Raw genomic sequence first — 25,977 nt, forward strand, 5'->3', positions numbered from 1 at the left:
ATCGGATCTTGTGCCTCGCGACCAGCCATGACCTATCCTAGATCTAGTCCTCAAGCGTCGGCGCAACCTCGGTCGAGGCGACATCGATGTCGCGCAACCTTAGGCGAGCAGAAACCAAGGTCCCCGACCTTAGGTTGTGCCTCTCTAGACTCCGGTGCGGCTAGGGTTGCCTTCCACAGAGGGGGGCGAGACGACCGAAACCCGTCGTGCCTCTCGACGTCGCACGGTCGGGTGGTAGGCAACCCCGGCCGCACGACCCTAGGTGATCAACGTCGGTGTTGCGAGTCCCTCGTCGGCATCCGTGAAGTCACGCCCTCTCCTCCACCACTTCCCTAATCTGCTGCAAGGAGAAGATGAACAGTGCATGGGCTAAATTGAAAAATAAAATAAAAAGCGAGGGCAATTTGGGAAGGAAAAAAATTTCATTTTACTGTATGCCTAGCCTTTCGAAAATGCTCAATGCCCAAGGCAAGTCCCCACCTGCCTTGAGCTTTCAGCTTTGGCCCATATTTGCATTTTCTTAAAGTGGATTGCCAAACACCAAAATTTTGTCCCAAAGGACTTTAGAGGTTCAAAGTGCCTTGGGAAAGCTGTTCCCAAATGCACCCAAAGAAAGAAATCGTTTCCTTACGCCATCATGCTCAACGCGTTGCTCGAGACGGTGATAGCGTGTGGTTGGAACATATGAGATCTTCTCCAATGGGGAATCTTTTATTTTTATTTTTTGTTTTAAAAAAAATTCAAAACTCGAGTAATACAATTAAAAATTGTATGACTGAATTAATACAAATATAATAAGTTTAGAACTAGTTACCCTCGTTTCTCAAAGTTCCTTCAGGCGTGATTGTCTTCCAAAGTTGATCGCATTGGCGTTGGGCAAATTTTATAATGTTTTAATTTTTTTTTTGAATTTTGTAAATATTTTGTTCTTTTCTTTTCTTTCTTTGTTTTTTTTTTTTGGTTACAACTGCGGGTTGGCGAGGTCGCCGATTGACCATCGCTAGCCACGGGCGAAGGCCGACGACACTCGCCTACTGCGGGCAAGGGCCGCCATGCCTTTGCTCAAATCAAGCGATTTTTGGCCAAAATTGTAGAAATTAAAAAGATTTAAAAATTATGTGCGTTAGCACCGGCTATGTCACATAGGATGGCCGGCATCTATGTCAGTTATTTTTTGTTAAAATTGGTCAAACGGACTATATTGACAAATCGTTAAAAGATTTATGGCTCAATTGGTGTAATTGAAAAGTTTATGACTGAATTAATATAAATACAATAAGTTTAGAACTTTTTTTGATACTTTTCTCATCCCACTTCCAAGCGGAGCTTTTTAGAATCTTGACTTTACTATTTGATAATTGGTGTTAGAGAATTACAAGAGCAAAAGTAAGTATCTCGAAGGATTGCTTCCTCCAAATATATCTATAGAGATACAAATAAACCATAAGCTCATATACAAAGTGGAGTTTCTGTTCTAATATATGTAAGAATTCTATCTGAGTAATTGCAACACATATTATGGTTCTGTTTGTTTCGGAAAAAATGTGACGTTTCTAGAAAATATTTTTCAAAAAGCCATTTTTCAGAAAAATGATGATATTTTTTGGTGCTTTGATGAAACCTGAAAAAGAACTAGAAAATAGTTTTCGTCATCTAGTAAGGAAAATTTCGAAATTTTAAATGGTTTTATATCTTTAAATATTTCTTGATTCTTACTATTTTTAGATCTTGAAATATTTAATATTTTTCTCGTTTTTTTCATTTGTTTCTTCCTCCGCCGGTTGTCGACCACAAGCGAGGGACGCCGAGCGTTGCCTAGCCATATCTAGCGAGGCGAGGCTGAACCGGAGGTCGGTGACACCGGGCCTCGCCTTGCCGACCTTTTAAGGAGGTTGAGCATCGCCTCATCGGATTTGGCTAGGCGACCTCAAGCTCGCCTTGCCCGGCTAGATCCGGGTGAGGCCGAACTCTACGTTATCGAGGCTAGGCATCACCTTGCCCAAGTTTGGTGAGGCTCGGCCTCGCTCCTCGGCCATGGGCTAGTTGGAGCCTCACTTGTGGCCGGTCATTAGTTATAGTCATGATTGGCCACGGGCTGAAGAAAAAAACAAAGAAAAAATGAAAATTATTCAAAAAATTATTAAAAATTGGATTTTTTATATAATTTTTTTAAAGAATAGTTAAGAATAAAAAAATGTGGAGGAGTGGAGGGAGGAAAGAGAGAAAAAAAAATTTCCCCACTTTTTTGAAGGTGGCTTCTTTATGGGTAGAAATGTTTTTCTTGATTAGCTTATTTTTCACGAGCCAAACGCCAACAAATCTAGAAAACATTTTCTCGGAAGTTATTTTTGATGAAACAAACGGAGCCTAAGTATTGGAATGAACCAATTCAAAGATCTTAAAATACCGTATAGCATCTCCAAGATGGTTGAAAACTCCAAATGAAATCAATTGGGCAGAAAATGTTCACAGTGTGGTCTTCCATTGAGACAGAGCAGAAAAAAGGTGCCACAAACGAGATGATGTCCGATAGATCAACCATTTTCAACTACTTAGTTCTCATGAAAAATATCATTATGTGCCATTTGAGGGACACTTATTAGGAAAACACCGCGATGACCCGTGTTTTTGAGAAGACATATGAGGCGAGTAACTTTAAAAATAACATTACAAAAAGTTTGATATTCGGTGCAGGATTTGACATTAGCAACGTGCTTTTCACCGTGCCGATAGTTATAGACTACAATTGAAATTACAAAAGAAAATGTAAAAATGTATAAGGAATATGTTTCTCATAAGGACATGAAATGTGATCCGTCCATTCTGAAAGAGTGTGCAGTGTAGACTTGTATTAAATGAAGATATGAAGTGACTAACTTAATTTCAAATAAGGGCTCGAGCTCATTGAACTTGTATGTGGGATTCACATGTTTATTTTATTTTTTTCATAGGCAACTTTGACCCAATTGTCCTGATTTTACCCAATTTGGAGAATTCTCGCATTCCCTAATTATTCATATGGGGCAATTCTGCTCCCATTGTCAGTGCATTTGCCTAAAAGATCTAAACATTCTTGCTCCTATCTATAATTTAGTTATCCTTGATTGAGGTGAATTTCCTTTATTGATTGCAAAATTCACAATCATAGATTAGTAACTGACCTAAAGGCTTTTTTTGTTTTTATGGAAAACGAATGATTTGGAAAATATTTGTCTAAAAATTATCGCATATATTGCTTATAAAAATAAATGAATGGAAAATATTTCCACCGTCTACGAAAATATTGAAACTTGAATTATTGCTGATAATGAAAATATTTTTTTATAGACTAATTATTTCAAGGGAAACAACATATTACTTTTTATAAGTCGTTCATTTTCCTAACAATTAGAGCTTAGATGTCACTAATTTAACAATTTAATACGACACGTCTGGCGGACGAGATTTTCATAATTTATAATCAAAAGATTATATCTATAAATGGTATTGTTCCTAAGAGGGATTACTAGATCTTAGGCTCCATTTGTTTTTCAAAAAATAAATGATTTGTAAAATATTTTTTTAAGAACGGTCGTTTGTGCCGCTTACAAAAATGAACGAATTAAAAATATTTTTATCGTTCGTGAAAATAGTTAAATAAATTGTTGTAGCAATTAAAATATTATTTATTTATTAATTATTCCAAGCGATACAAATAATTATTTTTAAAAAAAAATATGGCTCGCACTTTTTCCACTCCCCTTATGACTTTGACACTCCTTTTTGTGTGTGTTTTGACCATTATATCCTTTATGTGTGGCCTACCAAATCTGATACAATTTTATATGATTTTTTAATTAATTCTTTTATTTCGTTTCTTTTTTTCTTGTGGGTGTCCCACCTTCCTCCTTTTCTTCTTCTTCTTCCTCCATCCCACACCTCTCACTCGTCTCTTTTTTTTTCTCCCGCACGACGTTCGCTTCGACACCTCCCTCTCCTTCCAAAAACCCCGACTTTATTATGTCGGTCCCGTCCTCCACAATTTCACCAGCAGCGGCATTGGGCTCACCAATGACCTCCCCAACGATCCCCTTTTCTCTGCACGAAGGTAATATTAGGCAAGTTGTGTTCTGACGGATAATAAGAAGCGAGATTTGAATTAGTGATTTAATCTTATTTTAGTTTTCAGTGTCGTGTGCAAGTGTTGAAACAAAATTTATGCTTTTATAGATTAACTTGTTGGAACACTATGAGGACAATGCTGCGTTTGTTTTTTTCCTGCGTGCTGCAATTGTTGCTTTTAGCCCTAGATTATAGTTGTACGTAGAGTTGAACTTGAGTTCTCAACAACCATTTTGTAATCGCACTTTTGTTGGAATAATTTGTACTTGTTTAATCCATTGTTTCAGTCACTCATGCTTTTGTTGGTAATTAGATGTTGTGTTATTATGAGTAGGCGTGGATAGTTTGCTGTTATAATACAAAGGAAAGAGTATCTATTTTAATTAGGCATCCACTTGATTTTAAACAGGTAATATTCAAGAGGATCGAAATTGCTCGAATGTATCTATTGATGATGAAAATCATAATGGAGAAGAGCAATTGATCATGCCAACAAGTTCATTTGAAACTTTGCCCAGTAATTTTCTAACTCGAGAAGATCTTTTGAGTAGTGTGCGGAGCCATCTTCTTGCTCAAGGTTATGTCATCTCTATTAAAAGGTCAAAGAGAGACAAATATGTTCTTCTGCGATGCGATAGAGGAGGTAGTTATCATGATCGACGTAATATTTATGTTGCACGTCAAAGAAGAAAGACTGGATCTCGTTTGATTAATTGTCCTTTTGACGTCCGTGGTTATAAAAAGAAGAATGGATCATGGTCACTCGGAATAGTGAATGCATCAGACAATCATGATTCCTCGAGTGATATGTCAAGACATCATACTTGTCGTCGCTTTTCTAAGGTTGAAGCTTTGCGTGTGAAAGAGATGTCTAAGGCCGATATACCTCCTCGCCAAATCCTTTCTTCCTTGAGACAAAGTAATGCCAATGTTCAAGCTATAGCTAAAACTGTCTACAACATGAAAGTGAAGTTCTGTCGTGAATATCCGAATGGTCGCAGTATGGTCCAAGCTTTATTGGATGAGCTTAGTATAGGTGGATTCATCTACAATTTTAAACATGATGCTGATGGTCACTTGACGCATTTATTTTTCTCCCATCTTATCTCCATGGCACTAACAAAGAGTTTCTCAAGTGTCTTCGTAATGGATTGTACTTACAAGACTAATAGATACAAAATGTCTTTGTTGGATATAATTGGAGTTTCCTGTTTTCATACTTCTTTCTACTCATGCTTTGTCTTTTTGAGAAAGGAGGAAGAGGAAGATTATATTTGGGCTTTGACAATGTTTAGTAACATTTTGGGTGTTGGTTGTCAAACTTCAGCTATTATAAGCGATAGGGAATTTGCATTGATGAATGCAATTCGATTCATCTTTCCTAGAAGTGCAAACTTATTGTGTGTTTGACATATCGAGAAAAATATTGTGGCAAAATGTAAATCTCAATTTGAAGAAGGAACACATTGGGATTTTTTTATGTGTGATTGGTCCAAAGTTTTGAACTCCAAGACTGAAGTGGAATATGAGGATAATGTTCAACAATTCGAATATCGATGTAAGGAAAATCCATCGGTTATTAACTACATAAAAAATACATGGCTTCCTTTCAAAGAGTTTTTTGTGACTGCTTGGATAGACTTGCACATGCATTTTGGAAACCGTGTTACTTCAAGAGCTGAAGGGGCACATTCGACTTTGAAAGTATATCTACAAGTTTCAACGGGGGATTTAGTTGAGGTGAAAAAGAAAAGATGCCTTGCGGTTGAAAATCGGTATCAAGAAATCAAAAGCAAATTGTCAAGCGAAAAGGTAAGGGTTTCTCATCATCTTCATATTCCTCTTTTCGAGAACTTGATTACTAGTGTGTTTGTATTTGCTTTAGATAAGCTTTACAAGCAAAATGAGATTGCTAAAAGTAGGGTTGAGCTGCCCGCTTATACTAGGCATTTTGTGCAATCTATGGGACTTCCATGTGCGCACGAGATAAGATTACGGTTTTCCGATAGTTTACCTCTTGATGCAATTAATCCACAATGGAGGTTGGATATAAGGTCCTTTTTGGACAATGATATTACTCAAAACAATGAAGGAGATTCATTTAAGCAACTACTTCACGAGTTGGAAAGGAAGCAACAATGGCCGCTTTCCAAAAAGGAAGTTGTTTGAAAGCAAATTGAGTATTTTGTTCGAGCCGGTGATACTATTTTATATGAGCCCCTAGTTACATCTCATAAAGGTCGTCCTTCTAGTTCGAAAACTAAAGGGGAAGCAACTTCTACAAGACGCGATCCTTCGGCATTTGAGATTATTGAAAAGGGGAAGAGATGTGGTACTTGTAGGTGTTATGGTCATAATAGTCGCACATGTAAATCGAAAGGCGAAGATCTTGGATCAAATACACGTTCGAGGACCATTGGAATTCATGGTGATGAAATATAGGCACAGTGGATTTTCTTGAGGGAAGCCAAGTAGCTGAACGGAATTTCTTTTTTGTTAAGTTGCATATGCAATTTATTACTATTGCAATTTGTGGTATGTAATGGCAATACCATTTTGATGTATTTAGATAGTTTAGTGCAAGATTTGGCTCCTCTTTTGGAGTTTTTTCAAGTGACTCATAGAAGGCTTTCAACTTATCGCGGCATTTGAATGTTTTGTGAGAAGAAAGTTATGACTTTGGGTTTTCATATCTATGTCGTTTACAATAAAATCTCATTGTCAACTATGACAACAAGACCAGCAAAAAAAAAAAAAAAACACACCGGTCTTCAGCTTTCGGCTACAAGCATCTTCAAATTTCGAAGATGGAAAAAGTTCCAAAATCATGATTATTATCTAGATAAAGGAGATGCAGGAAAATCATGATTATTCTCAAGAACATGCTCTATTTAGAGGACAACTTGAATCAATTTGTTGGAGCCTTCCCATATATACTAGATGGATCTATCGACAACCATGAATTCGGTTGTTAATAGCTATAAAAGGAGCACAATTTTTCTCTACTAGGAAATGGGGAAAACAACATTAGAGAAAACAACAAAAACCCAATAGAAACATGACTATCAATTCTAATATGGACTAGGCGATTAACCGCAAAAAATTTGATGGTAGCAAGCCGCAAAACTCCCTTAACGTAGCAAACTGTAATTTTTGCTTTAAGATCTCATCATAGATGCTTTTATGGAAGTGGTATTCATCTGCACACTTACTTTGTTTTCTTCCCTGCCTTCTTCTTGATAACCTCATCAACTTAAGTTAGAATCTTTGCCTTGCAAACTTCGGGAGGCTTGTAACTACGAACCGCAGTAGTGAATTGATGCCCCCTTTGTTTGTTGGTTACGTGCAAGCAAACCACATTGTTTTTAAAGCAAAAGACATGCAAATGCAGGAGGAACAATTAGCTTTACCTCATATTGATCACCCAAGAAAGAACCTTACTTAAAAAACGAGTGCAACAAACTTATGCTACTTTTGGAGAAACTCAACATGTAATTCGCATCCACTCTGCATATTGGAACTTGTCCGACTCTATGTTTTAGACATTAGATTGTCACCCTTACGACCATTAATCCCGCCCGCTATAGTCTTTGCCGATATCAAAATCATGTGAGGGATGTTTACTTGCTTTATAAATAGGTTGAACACTTGAGATTTGCATGCTCCTTTATTTATTTTCATGAACATAAGGTTGTGTCCTTACGGGAAGGCATGTGACATTGAACCATGTTGAACATGTTAGGATGTACTATTGAACACGGATGATGATGGATCATTGGATATTTCGTCCCAGTTTTTATCTCGGATTATTTGCTACGATCCGAAATTCTTAGGGTGCATCCACGCGAGATGGTTCTTGGGGTGCATCCATGCCGGATGGTTCTTAGGGTGTCATCTCATGACTTGGAAGCAAATTAGTGAAACACATGTTATTGTGTGCGTTTGTTCCTTCCGTTTTATCCTGCTTTATCCTGTTTTGGGAGAACATGGTAAAGTGGCGAAGCTATTCGGGGTTTTTGGAAGGAGAGGGAGGTGTCGAAGCGAAAGTCGTGCGGGAGAAAAAAAAAAAAAAAGAGACGAGTGGGAGGCGTGGGATGGAGGAAGAAGAAGAAGAAGAAAAGGAGGAAGGTGGGACCCGCAAGAAAAAATAAAAAAAATAAAGAATTAATAAAAAAATCATATAAAATTGTATCAGATTTGGTGGGCCACACACAAAGGATAGAATGGTCAAAACACATATAAAAAGGAGTGTCAAAGCCATAAGGGAGTAGGAAAAGCGTGAGCCAAAAATATTTATTATGCAGTTTTTGGAAAGAAATGGAGCATTAGAAATTTTCCCCGTTCGGGAGAGTCGGCCACGACGCTTTCCAACGCCCCCGCTCGTGAAAATGATTTTCTCGGAAAGTGCAGCGGGAGAAAGGGAGAGAAAATCGACACTTTCCTCGAGAAAATACGCGCTAAATTAACTGATTATTCTCCATTCTCGTTCCGTCCGTCTTCCGTTCCTCTCCTCCTCCTCCTTCTTCCGCTTCCTTCGTCGACGCCGAGTCCCGAGCCGGAGCACAGGGTCAGCAGACCGCGGGAGTCGCATCACTTGCGTCGGACGTCTCCGCTCTCCGCGAGCAAAGAATATCCTCGACCCAGGTACGCCGTCGCTTCGGTTTCCCTGAATGATTTCTCCCGCGCCGCGTAAGTCGACCATCCCGCTAGATTGAAGTGCATTTCGGTGCGAATCTCCGGGGATTTGACTTCGTCTCTCCTCTGCTCTTCTTTTTCCTTGCTCGGATGTTTCGGATTCTCGATTTACGTGTATTGCGGAGATTGTTGTGGATGTGATTCACTTGTTGTACTGTTCTTTGCTGTCAGTGAACGCCATGGAGAGTGGATGCGTTTTTGTTTTCCTAGATTTTCCAGATTGTGTCGTCGTAAGGTACAGAGATGATGGTGTCCAGACACGAGTAGACGATCTTCTTGTTTTTGAAGTAACTATGGGTGAAACTGCCCTGTTGTTTGATTTCTCCGTGTTTAAGTGAAGAGGGTTGTACTAATTTCTGTGCATTTTCCATTCGTATTGAGACTTTGTTGATTTTGATCTAAGCGAGTTACTGGAGCTTTATCAATTTTTGTGGACAAAGTGTCCTTAGAGAGTCGATACATGATGTGCTTCTTTCTCTAAAAAATTCCAGATTGTGTTATCGCACGGTGTAGAGATGTTGGTGTCCGGACAGGAGTCTGGAGATGGTGCGAGCCCTGTGTGTGCCAGCAATAGTCAGCTCTTGCATGACATTGAGGCAATAAGCAAAGCTTTGTATTTGCATGAAGCCACTCAAAAGTCTTTAATTTCCCCATCGACTCAATATTCTGGAAAAGTTGGGTCCGTCGAACATAGATTGGTTCCAATATCAGGAAATCAGGATGAAAAGGGACTGAGCAAGTTCAACAAATCATCGTCCGTGTGGAATTGGAAGAAACCCTTAAAAGCTCTGTCCCATCTTCGGGGCAGAAAGTTCGGATGCCTTTTCTTCCTTCACGTGCACTCTATTGAGGGTTTACCTGTAAATTTTGATGGTGTTGGTTTGTGCGTAGAATTTAAAAGGAAGGATGAGGTGTTAAGATCCCGACCATCAAGGGTTCTAAAAGGAACTGCTGATTTTGATGACACTTTGATGCATAGATGTATTGTGTATTGCCATAAAAGGGGGCCTCTTAATACGTGCAAGTATGAGCCTAAGCTGTTCTCAGTCCATATTTCTGTAATTGGTGCTCTGGGAGTTGATGTTGGTGAGCACTGGGTTGATCTGACCAGGCTGCTGCCTCTGACTTTGGAAGAGTTGGATGGAGACAAAAGTTCGGGGAAGTGGACAACAAGTTTCAAACTTGCTGGCAAGGCTAAAAGTGCAACTTTGAATGTCAGTTTTGGTTTTTCACTGGTAAGTGGATCTAATCTTGAGTCTAATGGTAATGTGACTGTTTCTGAGCTCATAAACTTGGCATATAGCAGGCCAAACACAAAGCAACATGATAGAGGATTTCCTCAGAATTGTTCAACTGAAAAGCTTCGGCGGAGTGGGAGCGTTCCGAACAATTTAAACCATCCTTCTCTCCAATTTGCACAGCCTCTTGATGTTAAGATGGGACATGAATCCTTTGTTGAACCTGCTGTAGAATTCTCCAAATCGATCCATTATCTCTATGAGAAACTTGATCAAGATATTTCTAGTGATAAATCAGGGTCGGATTTATCATCTGAGGATTTGAAGTCATCGAGAGCAAAATCCGATCTTTGTCCTTTGCCTGTTAGAGAACCTGTAGATGATGAAGGAGATGACATGGACTTTGTTGTGATAGACCAGGGAATTGAAGTACCTCAAATTAAACAGTTGAATCCGGTTCAAGTTAGCATTCATACTCAAGATTCTGCAACTGAAACAGCAAATGAGGATGACACCCTCGCAGGCAATGACTTGCTCCGTTGGGACGAGATGAAGTGTGATTCAGTGGACCACTTAACTGGTAGTACAACAGATGGGCTTGTAGTTGGTGACCATAAAATCGGAGAGCAAAGTGTACATGCACCGCAGTCAATTCTGGAAGTGGAGTCAACTTTTCTTAACGCGTTGATTCTTGACTCAGCTGACTTGGGTTCTTTGCCTGCTTCGTGTCAGAGTAAGCATAAGGAAAACTATATGGAGCTTAAATATAGTTATAAAGCAAACAAAAAAGGAACCAAATCACTAAGTTTTGATGATATTAGTGAATTTGTGACTTGTGATTTCCTGCACATGCTGGAAAGTGAGCAGAGTCTCTCTGGCTCAAATTTTGATGTTGAACCGGAGTCTCCCAGAGAACAACTCCTAAGAGAATTTGAAAGAGAAGCTTTCCTTTCTGGCAATTTTATACTAGTGAATGCAACAGAGGAGCGGGCGAGATTTGGTTGTGGGGCTTCAGTTGGATCTTCTTCTGAAGATAACTCTGAAGAGTCTATTCTCACTTCAGTTCTTCAAGATGCTGAAGAGGAATATGAGCAGTCAAGTCAGTCATTGAAGCACAGAAGAAAGGTCAAAATGCTTGAAGATCTAGAGACGGAAGTTTTAATGCGTGAGTGGGGGTTGGATGAGAAAGCCTTTCAGAATTCTCCTCGATGTCCCTCTGGTGGATTTGGCAGTCCAATTGAACTACCTCCACAGGAACCAGTTGAGTCACCTTTGCTTGGAGAAGGTTTTGGTCCATCCATTCAGACTGGAGGAGGAGGTTTCTTGAGGACTATGATTCCCTCGCTCTTCAGGAATGCTAAAAATGGCATGAACGTAATACTGCAAGTTTCTGGACCAGTTGTGCTACCTGCAAGAATGGGTTCTAGTAACATGAAGGTACTCCAGCACCTTGCATCGATTGAAATCGAAAAGCTTTTTATGCAGATCGATAAAGCCATGCCTTTAAAGGACATTACTGGCAGGACTTTGCAACAAGTAGCCTGTGAAGCTGCTCCCAAAACCATTTGGTATGATATGTCATGAACTTATCTTCAGTTTTTTTTTTCCCTGGTTACCAGCTCAATGTGCATCACTATTGGGTCATTGGCTCTATAAGTCCACGGTCCGATTATCATATGGTTTACTATCTTCAGTTAATAATCGGTATGAAAGTCCATGGTCTGATTATCATATAGTTTACTATCTTCAGTTAATAATAGATATAAAAATTCATCTCTTATTCTAAGTTTAAACTGGTTGCTGTAGCAGGCAGGTTCTTTTGCAGCACGAAACAGCATCGAGCCAAAATTTCAAGGAACAAGAGTGTAGTGTGAGCTGTAATAACTCTGTCTCAGACTTGGTGTCTCTAGAGGATGTTGTGCTCTTGGCCATGGATAAAATTGAAGCCCTAACAATTGAAGGTTTGAGAACTCAATGTGGGATGACAGATGAGGAGGCACCTGCCAGTATTTTTCCACACTTTGAAACACATGCTTCTCAAAGGAAGTATGCAAATTTTCATGAGCTTATGAGCTTGGAAGATGATGAATTTCACCTTAACGATGTTCATAATAGTGACAGTGATGCTTGTGGATTGATGGATTTCTCTGTAACTTTGGATGACTGGTTGAGGCTTGATGCTGGAGTTAGTAATGGAAACCAGGATGAAACTGGTGAGGGCACTAGGAAGATCCTAGTGGGCCATCATGCAAAGTGTGAGGACAGCTCCAGAGAGAAGCTGATTGAAGATATAAATCCCAGCGAAGCATCTGGTATGAGGAGCGGCCTTTTACAGAACAACCTTACTGTAGCCTTCAGGGTGCAGCTGAGGGACCCTCTTAGAAACTTTGAAGCTGTTGGTGATCCAATGCTTGCTCTGGTTCATGTAGAGAGAAGATATGTTCACCAAGTTGTTTCAGAGAGGAGAAACGAGGAAGAAGATGACGGTATGCCCACAAGAGATGGAATAGCCGTTTCTTCATTTAGAATCATTGAACTCCATCTGGCAGGCGTAGATGCGGAACCGGGCAAGAAGCATTCATGGGGAACTACAAGACAACGACAATTGGGCACCCGGTGGTTATTTGCAAGTGGTTTGGGTAAGGTTGCTAAACAACCACTCGCGAAATCAAAAGCTGTGGTGAAATCATCGCTAGGAGGGAAGGCGAAGGGGCCACGTGCAGATATCTTGTGGAGCATCTCTCCTTTTCCTTATGGCATTGAAAGCAATTCTAAGAAGTCTGGATGGCTAACTGCGCACGTACGAAATCCTGATGTCATCTTTCTAAATGAAAGCTCACGGTCAGCATCTTGTGTTTGAGCAAATTTTAATCTAATCGAGGTTTCCACTTAATTCATGCACTGGTGTGTCCATCCTCTGTGAAGAAGTGGATCATGTCATTTTGTATGTATCTCCAGAGAGACTTGGTCTCAGAAAACCCGAAAAGCTGGTTTAGCTTAGTTAACATGAGCACGCATGGTGAACATTGACAGATCTATTGGTCCTGGCAGTGGCACTATTTTCGCAGATCGTCTGTCATTTGGCTCATTGTCTCCCTTGAGCTTGAGAGCACCACTCGACCAGGTGTGTTAAATTATAAATATCTGTAAGGTACCTTACAATTGCTTCTGCAAGAATTCTTTGTCACACTGCAACGACTAGAGTTGCATAAAGTACCAAGACTATCAGTGACTCTTGAGCCTCTCCTATGGAAAACAGCTCTTTGATTCTACATCAGCACATACTTCAGCAAAACTTCACAAATGTGAGCACGGCCTCCGCAAATGTTTGCGACTAGAAGGGCCCTTGGTGATTGTGGATGCCCTCGTAGGTCGTTATTACATACCGAGGGTCGTCTCTGTCCCGTTCAACTCTCTTCTTTACTGGACAGCCTTCCACCGAGCACCTATAGTAGTTCCTGCGGATTGTTCAAGAACGAAATTATTTCCGGGGAAAAGCGAACCGAACCCGTCGCTTCGAAGACGGCTTTCTAGATCGAGTCTCTGTTTTGCAGCAGTAAAATGTTTCGGCTGATAGAATTTGAGCGATGGAAACAAACAAACAAACGCTAAAGCATGGGAATGAGTCCCTTTATTAAACTGTTCTTGTCATTTTCAGTAGTAAAACAATGGGCAAATACCGCAACCCAACTCAAAGCAAGAAGAACTACCTCGGATTCGGACTGTTCTTCACCATCTTCTTCCCGTACTTCCTCCACTTGAACCCATCATCGAGTATCTCGACCGCCGATTCCGTCTTGAAGGCGAATTTTTCTTTCACTTCCTTCTTCTCCTTTCCGCCTTCGGCGTCTGCTGGTAACGCACACAAACTCTCTCAGGCGTCAGTTAGCTAAAGCAATGAATGTAATGCTGGGCATACAAACTAATCGATTATCTCTACATGTGTAGGAACCCTGAAGAGTAGCATGAATCAATAACCGAAAGAGAGACGGAGACGCGAGGTCGGGATGGATATTTACGTCCGCTGGGGCCTTCGGGGTTGCTGCTAGATCCGATGGAGTCGTCAGCTTCATTGGACTGGTAAAAATAACTATTCGCCGGCGCCCCGTGGACCATGGACGCCGGGTCGTCGCCTATCCACTCGTCGATCTCTAGGAGCTCCGAGAACTCGAAGCCGGACTTGTTGTTGAAGTCCATGTCCGGCGAGTCCGGCGACTGGAAGTTAGTACTATCGGACATCCTAGCGAAGGCGGCGACGAGAAGAAGAGCACGCTCCTTTGCAATCTCGAGCGCCTGTGGAGCTGAAGTGTCATTCGGGGCAACGCTTTTATACCGAGCTCTCTCGAGTTCTTATCTAGTAGGGCTGCTTCTCACGAGCTTCCTTCGACGATGTAGGAAACTTCAACGTTAATTCTCAGTTGAAAGAGGCACAAAATGTGATACTGCTGGTCCCACCAAGACAAAGAAAGAAGACAAAATCGGAGAGGACGAAATTTGTGGGGCTTACCAAGCATGACTCGAAAATTTAAACTTAGCGCACAAGTTTTTGTGTGAATTTAGTTCGAGGGTCTCGTGGTAAGACCAACCCCTTCTCAACGGGGAAAAGAATTAGGAGTCAACTCTTGACTACGACGCTTGCATTCATTCACCGTCTGGAATGCCTATCTGGGTTTTTTTTTTTTTTTTTTGGCAACTGCTAGGGCATTCTATTCTAGCACTTAGTTCTCGGGAGAAACCGGTGCATGAACCGTCTCTGATCTTGAATACCATCCGACGGTGTCACGGAATAGTATGGCGTCTGATTTGCACTCTCGTGAATGTTATGTCAAATCGAATCTAATCGATCGTATCTCGAGAAGCGGATGCGACATCTATATGGAAAAAGAATCATGACCCGTCTCACACGCTTCTTTTGGTGATCGCTTTGACCGACGGATGCCGAGGTATTCATACAAAAACGATGAGTGCTCCAAGAAACTATCTTTTTCATGAAAGGTAGGACTTTGCTTTAGTCATGCATAATGGTTATGGTCAGCAAGCTCTTTTATCTTCTTGTTCATACATGACGAGCTATGGAACTTCCCAGGTCACCCATCTGAGAAAAGAAGAATAAAATAGCCCAAGTTTTCTCATATTGGATCAGGGGTTCGTTGATCAAGATAAGTATATGGATTACCTCATTGGTCGTTCATAAAGGGGTCGACCGTGTGGTCAAGTCAACTCAACTAAAAAGAAAAAGAAAAAAAAAAACATCTCTGTAGATTCAGTGCACACGAGAAACTGGAATTCAATGATCGCATTGCTTGAGTCGTCATTTTCTTTCGTCATCATTTGTACCAAGATGCTCTTGCCTTTATGCAACAGCTCATGGCCACTAGCTACATAGCAGATGCCTTTCTTACCCAATATGTGATAAAAAGTACTTTGTTTGATAAAAATAAGACCCCAATAATTTGCTTAACCCGGTAGTTCGATCGAGCAAAGATCACTAAGCGAGGAACAGAAGAGTCGCGTGCCGACGGTGAAACTGTTATATACACTCTTTTTCACTTGTAATCGAGTGATGAAACGAGAGGTGATAAATGCTAGTTATAGTAGAATTCTCTACTTGACGTAATTTTGGTTTAAGAGTGAATCGGGATAAAATATCGCGTCTCAATTTTTTTTTCTCGTTTTATGTTTTACTGCGTTGTAAGTATGCATCAAATCCTAACCTCCGATGTATTTGAATCCCCGCCGAGTCCGATTTAACTCCTGAATCCGTTACCAACCTCGTGGAGTGGGAAAAAAAGCTCCAAGGGACGAAAGCAAAAGCTGGCGTCTCCGTGACTTCATTTTTCTTAAGTCAGCAGCAAGAAGTTGTGAGGAAGCTTCCATTTGTCCAGCTAGTCCGCTGGATCGTCGTATTGGCTCTCCTTTTGACAACGAAAGAGATAAACAAGGGGGAAAAACCCGATTTCCAAATTTTTGTGGGATTCAACTATTCCATCAGGTCGTCGTCAATTTCAACCGGTTACTAATTACGAACATGGGGGCACTTAAGATCATCGTACCGTCACGATTTAGCTTGATCATGATGCTAACGGTGGATATTGAGGCATCTGTCAAAATCAACAGGGGATTCCCTGTCCAACAATGACCGATGATGATCTCCAGAGCTCGTTCACGGACGCCCGTGTCGTGCGCGTTCTTGCTGGATGAGGGTGACCCGATTTCGTCGTCGGTAGGATCGACTCCCGGTTTGGAAAGCGCGCAGGTCTCGAATGGCGTCCACCGAATTCGATCGTGGTGATCGCGTCCGTGTATATGGAAACCCAAGCCACGCTTGCGATTCTGTCATCTAGGGGAGGCGAGGAAGAAGAGAGTTCGCTCGATTAGTGAGCGCCTTTCGTCTTTCTCGCTTAAGATCCGGACATCAATCGATGTGGGACAACCTCAACATGATGGCATATCTTATAATGACAAACGGTTCTTTCATCTTTAATCTTTCTCTCTCTCTCTCTCTCTCTCTCTCTGCTCAATTATGTTGGTGTTGTCCGGCGATCGCAAATTGGATTAACAACATCAACATGACAATGATCTAGATGAGATTTGGAACAACGGACCCCCCCTCTCCCTATGCTCAATTATGTTGGTACCGGCCGACGGTCACAATTTGGATTAACAATGGCGACATGGCGGTGATATAGACGAGAGCATATTTTATAATGACAAACTGTTCTTTCATCTTTAATCTTTCTCTCGTTGTTTGTGCTCAATTATGTTGGTACCGGCCGGTGGTCGCAAATTGGGTTAACAACGGTGTCATGGAAGTGATCTAGACGAGATTTCGAACAACGGACCCCTCTCTCTCTATGCTCAATTATGTTGTTCTTGGCCGACGGTCGCAATTTGGGTTAACAACGGCGACATGGCGGTGATATAGACGAGATTTGGAATGACACACAAATCTCGAGCGGAATCTATCTAATTATGATTTCACCAATTTGAGCAGCATTATTAGGCAAAAAAGTACTAAGAAACGAGGAAAAAATTACGAAAAACCTTAAATTATGTCTATTGCGACACATTTATCTCAATTTTTTTTATGACACAAAAAACCCCCAAAATTGTATTCGTATGATACATTTACTCTAAAATTTTTCTTTGTGACATCAAAATTCACAAACTTATATGTATATGATATACTTACCCTAATTTTTGAGTCAAATGTGTCATATGGATATAGATTTATGGTTTTTAGTGTAAAAAAAAAAAAAATTGGGGTAAACTTGTCATGTCATACAAGTTTACGGTAAATGTGTCAGAAATGGGCCCAACCTTTCATTGCGGCCCGGCTCGGCCCACTAGCTAGCCCAACTAAGCCATAGGATGTCGTTCCAGGGCTGGACTGGACCCCAAAACGACGCTCCTCCTCTTCTTCTTCTGCGTTTCAGTTGGGACTTCCGTGGAACTCTTCTTCCCTCTACGAGCTGCTCTATCTGACAGCGAGCGATGCGCTCGTCTGCGCCGTCAGCGGCCGCCAGTAAAGCGGACATCCGGCGGCTGAGCAACGCCGAGCGTTCGGCCTACTTCGCGCGCAGGGAGGCGGCGAAGGTGTTGCGGTGCGTCCTGCAGGGCGACGCCCGGCGCCGGGCCGTCGGCTCCGTCAAGTCGCTCGTCTACAGCCCCTCCGTCAGGAACAAGAGAGCCACTTTCGCTTTGGTGTGCCAAACTCTCAAGCGTAAGATATTTAAAGCTATGCGGCGGTGCATTTGTGAGCTTTTGATACCGTTTGCTTTTCTGGCATGGAGGTTGCGTTTCGAAAGCCGTTCCTGCTAGAGTTGGCTTAGTTTTGTTCCAGTGGTAGGGTTTGTTTCGAGTGATTGAGATTATGCTTTATGATGGTTTTACGTTTCCTACTGGTGCTGAAATTTATGATTTGGTGTTAATTCCATGAGTTACTGGCAAGTGCCAGCTGCCTCTCTTTAATAGTTGGTGTGTATCATATAGTGTTATCTGCATTAGAAATTGACGAGAGTGACCAAGTCACATGGTTTGGCAATGCTTGTTTTAGAGCAAGACCAAAACCGAGAATTTTCAATGAATGATGAATTTTGTGCAATCACAATGCAGTTGCTACATGGTAACGTTGAATGAATAATTAGAGGGAGCTGTTCCAATTCAGGGTCCCAAATAGATTTAAGGTTTCAGTTCTAGAATGCGATTAAGAACAAGGAAGGCTCGCCTTTGCTTGTATTTTGATCGGGAAGAACTGTTGAGAAGCAAACTCCATTTTTACCTGTTCCTGTAACCGAGTACTTCCCAAGCAGTGGAGTCAATCTGTTTTTTCATGAACCGTTTTTCCCAGGAAGACATGTTTTGCTCTGTTATAGCATTTTGACTCTCTCCTGCCCTTGGGCCTCTTGGATGAAAATTAAGTTGTGGATGTTGGGCATCTGAAGCTTTAAAGTACTCATTTGAAATGGAAGCCATAGGGGATGTCTCTATTTGTGGGGTGTTGAATGATGGAGTGGGAGAGTGACGGTGATAGCTGAAGTAGATGAGAATCCTTGTCCTTGGATCAGCCTATTGCCACTTCATTTTTTGCTTGGCAGTTAGTCAAGTGGCAGTTATTACTGGCATGTCTCATGTGTGGTATTGTGAGACGATGAAAATGAATCCGCCATTATTCTAGATTGATCCAGTGCAGATGTAGTTTGACGTTAGAATGTCAAAACCCAGATAAGCACTTTCATTCGAGCCAAAAACATCCTTCACTGCTGAGCTTCTTTTGCTGAAGTAGCTATCTGTAAAAGAAGAGGCACCTTTCAAATAAACAAGCAAAATTGCACTTCAATAGCTGCAAAAGGGTCTAGAATGTCTATTGCTTTTTTCTGATTTTTTCTCCACTTTTCCTTTCATTCAGCTCCTTGTTTTTGGCCTCCTCTTGGTGGCTTCGTGTGGGTCATTTCATTTCCTCTGTGTGGTGAAAACTTTCGTGTATTTATTGCTTTTGAGTTGCAAAATTAATAATAATGTTGTATAGATCTATTGTGTCTCAATATGCTTTGTAACTTGATTTTTACGCGATGCATTCAACTAACCAAATTAGATTAGAGTCCTCAGTCAAACAACTGGTACCCTTGCTTTTTCAATTGAATGATCTTTTATCTGATGTTGTCTCAGATCTTCCTATTATAAAGCAGATCCTGGAGGATGCTGACATAGTCAATAGCAAGTGGAAGGTAAAATGATCTGTTCACCTTTGTGCCAACACATGTACCGAAATGAAATTCTTCTGATAATATGATCATGAGATAATTTATAGTTTTCTTTGACTCAGTCCATTGTTTTTGCTAACATACTTAGTTATTGTTGTTTTGAAATCCATTAGTTGTTTTGCGCTAACAATCTTAGTTATTATTGTTTTGAAACATTCAGTTTTGATTCAATAGGTTGCGAGTTCCACTTTTCACTGTACTATACTATCAGAAGATAATAACGCTAGAGATACTCAGACTGATATAATGAATGGGCTTACTAAATGGGTCCAGGAACCTAAATAACTACTTATGTTAGCCACAGCACTAAGTGAACTCGATTAGTAAGTGAGTCTAAATATTTAGCATTACTCATCAGAAAAATTTTTCTCTAGAAAATTTAGAATTTATTGGACGAGTATCTTTTGCAATGGTTCTTTGGATGTGGGAAGATTCTGGTTTTGATAGAACCTACCAAATTTCCAGCTTATCCAAGCTATCGCTTATTTATTGGCTTGCACTATGTTCTCTTTTGTTTTCTCTTGCAGAGAAAAGAGGACTTGCTTTTCATAGTGACGTACGATGTTCTCTTTGGTCAGGTAGGTCATTAACTTTCTAGACTCTAGAGTGCATTGTGCTCCGGTATTCTCACTGCATTGGGCTAGCTTATGCGTAAGGTATCCTGGACAATATTTCAGATTTTTTTCTCTTTTGCCCCTATGGTGAATGACATGATAGCGCTTTTCCAGTGTGAACAAGTAGCAGTAATGTAAGGAGCTGTGACCGTTAAAAGCAAGAAGCTCATCATTCTGAAAAATAGTCTCGTCCCATATTTAGATAAGACTATTTAGATGTTTTTAACCAAGTACTCAAGGTGTATTGGTTAGGGCTAGTGCATCAAACCTTTTGTACGGGCTCTTGTTGCATGCAGCTTGTGGTTGTGGGGAGGTGCTTCGTTGCTTTGGGGATTAGCATAAATATTTGGTCATTGATTTTGGTCCATTTCGTAATGATTTGCTATTGACTGCAGCTGATTTGCAAGAGTACTCTGTGCTGCAGGCAAAGCAGTCAATTGGTGATGCAGAGAAGTTTCTCATCCACCATAAAATTAAGTTACAGTCAGCTTTAGAACAATTGTTATCAAGAAAGAAAGCCAATGGCATAGATGAACTGACAGCCATTTATCAAACAGGAGGTCCAAAATTGTTCCTCTTTTAGCTTTATTGATTCCATTCTTTCATTTTGAGGCAGAACTATTCATTGTGTTGCGACATTCTCAGACTTTGTCGATTTAAACTATATTGTGCTGTCATTGTGAATCCCACATCCCCCAGGGCACAGAGGCAATAGTTTTCTTTAGTTCCATTTTGAGGACTAAATACCAGTTCAATGTAACATAGAGAAACGACATATTACTATGGAATGGACTTCATCATTATTTAAATAAGTGACTTGAGGACCTATGATTTCCACGTACTTTTTCGATTAATGAATTATTAGAGACTATCAGTTAGAGAACTATTAAAAGGAACTTGTACTTGAATGCAGATATCAAGTTTTGCTTTTAGTTGGATGGTCATATGGCGGCGGCGTTTCTGACATAGGGAAATGTGCTGCCTTCCTGCCTGTCTATGCCATCCTTTTACAAAACTAGTCACCAATTTCATTTTAGTTGATGCATGAGACATACAAATAACTTCTGCTAGACTGTGATGTTCATCTAATGCAGCTTCCGATTTCTCATGCAGATGCTCCTAAACCACGATACGTCCGAGTAAATACTCTAAAATTGGATATTGGATATGCAATGCTTGAATTGGACAAACTAACAAAGGTATTTTGCTAGTATGAAATCTTATTGGATCTCTTGCATGCCTGTGTACGTCATGTGTGCCTGAAATAACTATAAAGTGGACGAGAAGAAGATTATAACTGGGGAATCTGCAACGTAGAGGAGCAGAGATAAATGGGCATTGGTCTTCTTCATCTCTCCATTTTAAGTACTGTGTCGCCTTTCATTGACCATTCTGTTAGTTAACAACCTGTTTGCGGAATGATTTTTGAATGCTTTGTAACCTTGAAATAACAGTATGTCCACCCTCTGATGCTTTTTGATGCATTAGTACTTCCCAATTAAGTGATGGACAAGATCTCAATGACATTATGGTGTGTTCTGTGAATGCAGTTTGCATGCCGTTGCTTTGAATTTTTAGTTTTCATTGGCTATGTGCAAAACGTTAACATTTTTTATTATCGTGTTACATAGGTTCAAAAGGATGGCCTGCTTCCTGACCTGCTAATTCTGCCGGCCGGTACTGACTTGCATGATCATCCTCTTGTCTTGAACGGAAGTGTCTTTATGCAAGTAAGGTGTCGGGAACAATTACAGTTATGCTGTTGTCAAGATGTGGTTCTAGTGTGGTCTATTTAGTGTTTACTTTGATGAATGTTCCTCGTGTTCATATAATGTTTAGCTCGGTGGAGAGCGATTTTTTATTTTGAACATCTTATTTTGCAGGGCAAAGCAAGCTGTATGGTTGCAGCAGCGCTTCGTCCTGAGCCAGGTTGGGCGGTGAGTTGCTTTTTGCTACTCTTTCAAATACTCTCTCTGAGATCTACTTTAATCTCAGTAAAGATACCTTTCCATTTTTCCGGAACTGGTTCACGTGTCTTGATCATTATTTTTCTGAAGGTTCTTGATGCTTGTTCTGCACCGGGAAACAAAACCGTCCATTTAGCTGCTCTCATGAGGGACGAAGGAGAGATTATAGCTTGCGAACTCAATGAGCAGAGAGTTAACCGTCTAGAAGATACTATCAGGCTATCTGGCGCTTCCAGTATCCTTTTGCCTCATTTACCAGTATTTCGGCAGCTACTGACACCTAGATTGTATGCATCTATTCGTGTCATATTCACAACTGGGTGCATTGTCTTAAAATTTGGGAACATTGGTTTAACATGCTTAAGAACAGTCTTTTGCATTCTTGGGTTCTTCTCTGTCATATAATTAATGTCCGCAAATTGTGAGCCTTGATAGGTGCTAGACATCCATGTAGTCCATGGAGATTTTCTAAATTTGACCCCAAGTGTTCACCCATACAACAAGGTAAAGAATCATGATATGCTTTCCATAGTGTTCCTGTCGTGGTGCTTGGCAACAGTCATTTATGGCACCGCACCACCAGTAAATTATTATTGTCATTTTGTTCGGGGGGATGTGGGGTGGGTCGTCCATCTTTCTTTTGTTTCTACAGAGTCATGAGAAAGTTCGTGTTTTTAGGTCCAAGCAATTCTTTTAGATCCGTCCTGCTCAGGATCTGGGACATCTGCTGAGAGATTGGATCATCTGCTTCCTTCTTACACGGCCGGTAATTATCTATTATTTATGCCTTAACTAACCTTGTAAGAATTTCTTTAAATAGTATCCGAAGGCTTTCTGTTTTCAGGAGCGATGGACTACCATCAATGTCTTGTATCATATATATATCTCTGCATCTCTTGCATTTCATGATGTTCATAATGTCCAAACCCCCCTTGCAATCTCGGTTATCCAGGTCATGCAGCTGATGGTACAGAAATAGCGAGGCTCAATAAACTTGCAGCTTTTCAGAAAAAGGCCCTGACACACGCATTATCTTGTAAGACTGTTGATTGGTTCTAAGACCATTAGTAATGCATTGGAAGGATCTCATGTGTTTTTCTCTGTACAGTTCCATCTGTGGAAAGAGTCGTTTATAGTACATGCTCCGTCCACCAGATTGAAAATGAAGATGTAGTGCAGTCCATCCTCCCTCTTGCTGCATCTCTTGGCTTTCGGCTGGAAGCTCCCTTCCCCCAGTGGAGTCACCGAGGTCTCCCAGTTTTCGAAGGCGGTAAGTGCTGTGTCATTTGATTTTAACCTCCAGGAGGACACTCTCTTTGTATAATGCTCCTTAATAGCCAGTTTCGCCCGTTGGTCCGCTAAATCAATGTTCCTTGTCATGCAGCTGAAAAGTTACTGCGGACCGATCCCCTAGAGGACAGAGAGGGTTTTTTCATTGCACTGTTTGTCAAGGAACATGTTGACAGGCACGGAGGAATTGCACCTGCATTCTCTACTCGGAAAACCAATAGGAGAGTGTCCGGTTCAACAAAGAAGAGATTTGTAACAGGCACCAAATTATCCAGGTTGCTTTTTTACGCACCAGGATTGCAGACTAAAACTACTTGAGAATCATATTATGATATTTGCCTTTCTTGGTATGGTATTCACTTGGATCATCAAATCACGCTGATCAGCTGAAATCATTGCGAGTCATTTGATTGGTTCCACCACCGAGTCCTATGGTGATATTCTAAAACTGATTTGAGCGAATCGATCGACTTGTCAAAGAGAAGTCTTTGACAGATAAATTTGAACTGTCAGAATACCTCAATCGGCTCACTTTCCTGAGGTGAATTTTGGCGATTCGTCGGGCTGCTCTGTCGCTTAATTAAGGTTAGCGCGCAGCCGGGAGTTCATTTGCATCAATTCCAAATTCCAACACCGTAGATCTTCAAGCTAGACCTGCTCTAATTCAGACAACTTGTGTGTGTTCACTTTCCTTAAGTGTAGAACGTCACGAATGATGGAAAAAGAATTTAAGATGATGAGAAAGCTCAGAGACAGAGAAGAACCAAGTGTGTGTCCATCGCATCGGATTGAATGATTTAGAACGCCCCAGGAGAGAGTTTCATGCTTTCTTCATATTGGCCCTCCATAGACATTCCCGAACTTCCCGATCAGGGTTAGCCGCCGTCATCTTGTCCGTGACCACTTTCTCTTAGCACCGTGATGTTCTACAGGTACTTCTTGAAATAAATAATCAATTAAAAATATTTTTATTATTAAAAATAATAAATATCAAAACAATTGAAATATTTTTTATTTAGTCAATATTTTAAGCAAAATAAACTATTATTTTTAAAAATATATATTTCAAATCTCAGCCGAAACTCTCCCCTCTTTTTTTTTTTTTTGGTCAAATTTCTCTCTCCTTTTCTGATTCTTCTGGTTTAGCGCTCACTCTCCTCTGCTGTGTTTTATGGCACCGGCAGCAATAAAAGGTTAATTGGATTGGGCAATTGTGTTTGGAGGCTTTTGAGAAAGAAACTTGAGTTGGGACTTAATGATATGATTAAGACTTTTTTAACTTATTTTATTCTATTTTGTCTGCAAATTATGACATTACTGTACTCGTCTTTTCTTCATAGTCATCTGATCCTACACAACCTCCGTTGGGAATTCGTTACATCCTTCGTCGCCGTACACAACACACGATGCAACAGCCTCGTTCCGGAAAGCTCAACACAACATAGACTTTTATCACCAGTGCTCCCTTCCCACCCAACAAACATTTTTTTACAAAGAAGAAACCCTTCTCGTCTGTTCGACCGGTTTAGCCGATCTGGACCTCGACGGTCTTGGGCTTCTTGGGCTCCGGCGGCGGCCTCTTCTCCACCGCCACTGTCAGCACCCCGTCCTGGTACTTCGCCTTTATCTTCTCCGTGTCCGCGTTCTCCGGCAGCACGAACTTCTTCAGGAACTTCCCCAGCCTCCTCTCCATCATTATGTTACCTCAGCAGCCCCCCTCCCGGCCCGTCCTTCTGGTCCTTCTCCTTCTCCTTCTCCCTCTCCCTCCTCCTCTCCCAGCTCACCACCAGCATGTTCCCGTCCTCCACCTGGACCTTCATCTGCTCCGGCTTCAGCCCCGGCATGTCCAGCACGAACACGTACGAGCTCGGGTACTCCTTCACGTCCGCCGTGGTCGCCGCCATCGCCTTCTTGTCGCGCGGGAAGGCTGGGGACGGTGCGTGGCGGGACTTGGCGTCGCCCTCGTCGGAGAGGTCGAGGAGCTCGTGGAGGGTGTCCAGGACGGTGTTGTCGAAGCCCATGTCTCTCAGATCCATGCTTCTCGGCTGTAACCCAACGCGTCGGTGAAGCGTCTCTTCGCGTTTCTTGGTGAAGATGGCGAAGAGAAGTCGTGGGCGTCCGTCAGGCTACCTAGTCACTGACACATCACCGAGCTTGCGTGGCACCAATTCTTATTTTTTTTTTCCCAATTTTTTTTCCTTCCTTAATTTAAAACCCACATATAAAAAAAACAAGACATCCATTTTTTTTTCTTTTTCTGTTCATGTAACTAATGGATGGAAAAATAGAATGAAAAAAAAAGAGAGAGGAGCTCCATTGGTTTGGTTAGACTAAAAGCATTTTCACAGTACTTTCCGGTTTCCCTTCCAAAGGTGAAAATAAAATAAAAATGAAAATGAAAAGGATTGTATTAGTTTCAAGGGTTAATATACCACCGAAAATCTCAAATTGACGCACCTATTATAAATTTATCTAAAATTATTTTTTTACCACAGAAAATTTCAAACTGGTACACTTGTGTCAAATTTACTGTAAATTATTTTTTTATCACAAAAAACCCTAATCTAGTATTCCCGTGATAGATTTACATCAAACTAATTATGAGCTAGTATATCCGTGATAAATTTACTCTCCCTTAGTTTTTACAATCAACTTGCTGAGTTAGATGACACGTGCTAGTTGACAAGTGTACCATTGTTTGTCACAAGTGTACGAGTTTGATATTTTCGTGATATTAACACAATTTAATAGAAATGAACGGAGGAAAAATTTATCGCAAGTATATCGGTTTGAGATTTATGATGATTAA

At 40.9% G+C, this 25,977-nt stretch overlaps 3 protein-coding genes and 1 pseudogene across 10 annotated transcripts; 2 read left to right on the forward strand and 2 right to left on the reverse strand.

The window, feature by feature from the left end:
• Positions 1-8,603: 8,603 nt before the first annotated feature.
• Positions 8,604-13,256, forward strand: LOC115741017 (protein PLASTID MOVEMENT IMPAIRED 1-RELATED 2). Of its 2 annotated transcripts, none has more exons than XM_030674708.2 (3): positions 8,604-8,745; positions 9,288-11,602; positions 11,841-13,256. In XM_030674708.2, the coding sequence occupies exons 2-3, from the start codon at positions 9,312-9,314 to the stop codon at positions 12,892-12,894; spliced, it is 3,345 nt and encodes a 1,114-aa protein (XP_030530568.1). In that variant the 5' UTR covers positions 8,604-8,745; positions 9,288-9,311; the 3' UTR covers positions 12,895-13,256. The 2 variants fall into 2 exon arrangements, with proteins under 2 accessions (XP_030530568.1, XP_030530570.1); XM_030674710.2 differs by having other exon boundaries at positions 11,844-13,256.
• On the reverse strand, positions 13,128-14,664 carry LOC115741018 (probable WRKY transcription factor 50). Of its 3 annotated transcripts, none has more exons than XM_048277172.1 (3): positions 14,056-14,664; positions 13,745-13,891; positions 13,128-13,492 (listed from the first exon to the last, which is right to left on the reverse strand). In XM_048277172.1, the coding sequence occupies exons 1-3, from the start codon at positions 14,271-14,273 to the stop codon at positions 13,369-13,371; spliced, it is 489 nt and encodes a 162-aa protein (XP_048133129.1). In that variant the 5' UTR covers positions 14,274-14,664; the 3' UTR covers positions 13,128-13,368. The 3 variants fall into 3 exon arrangements, with proteins under 3 accessions (XP_048133129.1, XP_030530572.1, XP_030530571.1); XM_030674712.2 differs by having other exon boundaries at positions 13,745-13,883; positions 14,054-14,659; XM_030674711.2 differs by having other exon boundaries at positions 13,745-13,886; positions 14,054-14,659.
• A 2,796-nt stretch (positions 14,665-17,460) lies between these two features.
• Positions 17,461-23,667, forward strand: LOC115740989 (25S rRNA (cytosine-C(5))-methyltransferase NSUN5). Of its 5 annotated transcripts, none has more exons than XM_048277169.1 (14): positions 17,461-17,757; positions 19,203-19,261; positions 19,825-19,875; positions 20,336-20,471; positions 21,025-21,110; positions 21,543-21,641; positions 21,795-21,848; positions 21,969-22,113; positions 22,321-22,382; positions 22,557-22,644; positions 22,840-22,914; positions 22,987-23,148; positions 23,263-23,440; positions 23,530-23,667. In XM_048277169.1, exons 1-14 carry the CDS (start codon positions 17,529-17,531, stop codon positions 23,576-23,578), a joined length of 1,473 nt encoding a protein of 490 aa, XP_048133126.1. In that variant the 5' UTR covers positions 17,461-17,528; the 3' UTR covers positions 23,579-23,667. The 5 variants fall into 5 exon arrangements, with proteins under 5 accessions (XP_048133126.1, XP_048133125.1, XP_030530536.1 ...); XM_048277168.1 differs by having other exon boundaries at positions 22,831-22,914; positions 23,263-23,443; positions 23,533-23,658; XM_030674676.2 differs by lacking the exon at positions 23,530-23,667 and having other exon boundaries at positions 22,831-22,914; positions 23,263-23,518.
• A 1,026-nt stretch (positions 23,668-24,693) lies between these two features.
• On the reverse strand, positions 24,694-25,277 carry LOC115740991 (annotated as a pseudogene).
• Positions 25,278-25,977: the final 700 nt, after the last annotated feature.

The sequence above is a fragment of the Rhodamnia argentea genome, chromosome 4 (assembly GCF_020921035.1).
Source record: "Rhodamnia argentea isolate NSW1041297 chromosome 4, ASM2092103v1, whole genome shotgun sequence".
Classification (NCBI taxonomy): Eukaryota; Viridiplantae; Streptophyta; class Magnoliopsida; order Myrtales; family Myrtaceae; genus Rhodamnia; species Rhodamnia argentea.

Coding starts and splice junctions, on each gene's coding strand:
- LOC115741017 (XM_030674708.2), top strand. CDS start 9,312: ATGTTGGTGTCCGGACAGGAGTCTGGAGATGGTGCGAGCCCTGTGTGT. Junction 11,603..11,840: donor GCTGCTCCCAAAACCATTTG/GTATGATATGTC, acceptor TGGTTGCTGTAG/CAGGCAGGTTCTTTTGCAGC.
- LOC115741018 (XM_048277172.1), bottom strand. CDS start 14,273: ATGTCCGATAGTACTAACTTCCAGTCGCCGGACTCGCCGGACATGGAC. Junction 13,892..14,055: donor AACCCCGAAGGCCCCAGCGG/ACGTAAATATCC, acceptor TTTGTGTGCGTT/ACCAGCAGACGCCGAAGGCG. Junction 13,493..13,744: donor AAGAACAGTCCGAATCCGAG/GTAGTTCTTCTT, acceptor AACAATCCGCAG/GAACTACTATAGGTGCTCGG.
- LOC115740989 (XM_048277168.1), top strand. CDS start 17,529: ATGCGCTCGTCTGCGCCGTCAGCGGCCGCCAGTAAAGCGGACATCCGG. Junction 22,114..22,320: donor CAGGCTATCTGGCGCTTCCA/GTATCCTTTTGC, acceptor GATAGGTGCTAG/ACATCCATGTAGTCCATGGA. Junction 23,444..23,532: donor ACAGGCACCAAATTATCCAG/GTTGCTTTTTTA, acceptor GTATTCACTTGG/ATCATCAAATCACGCTGATC.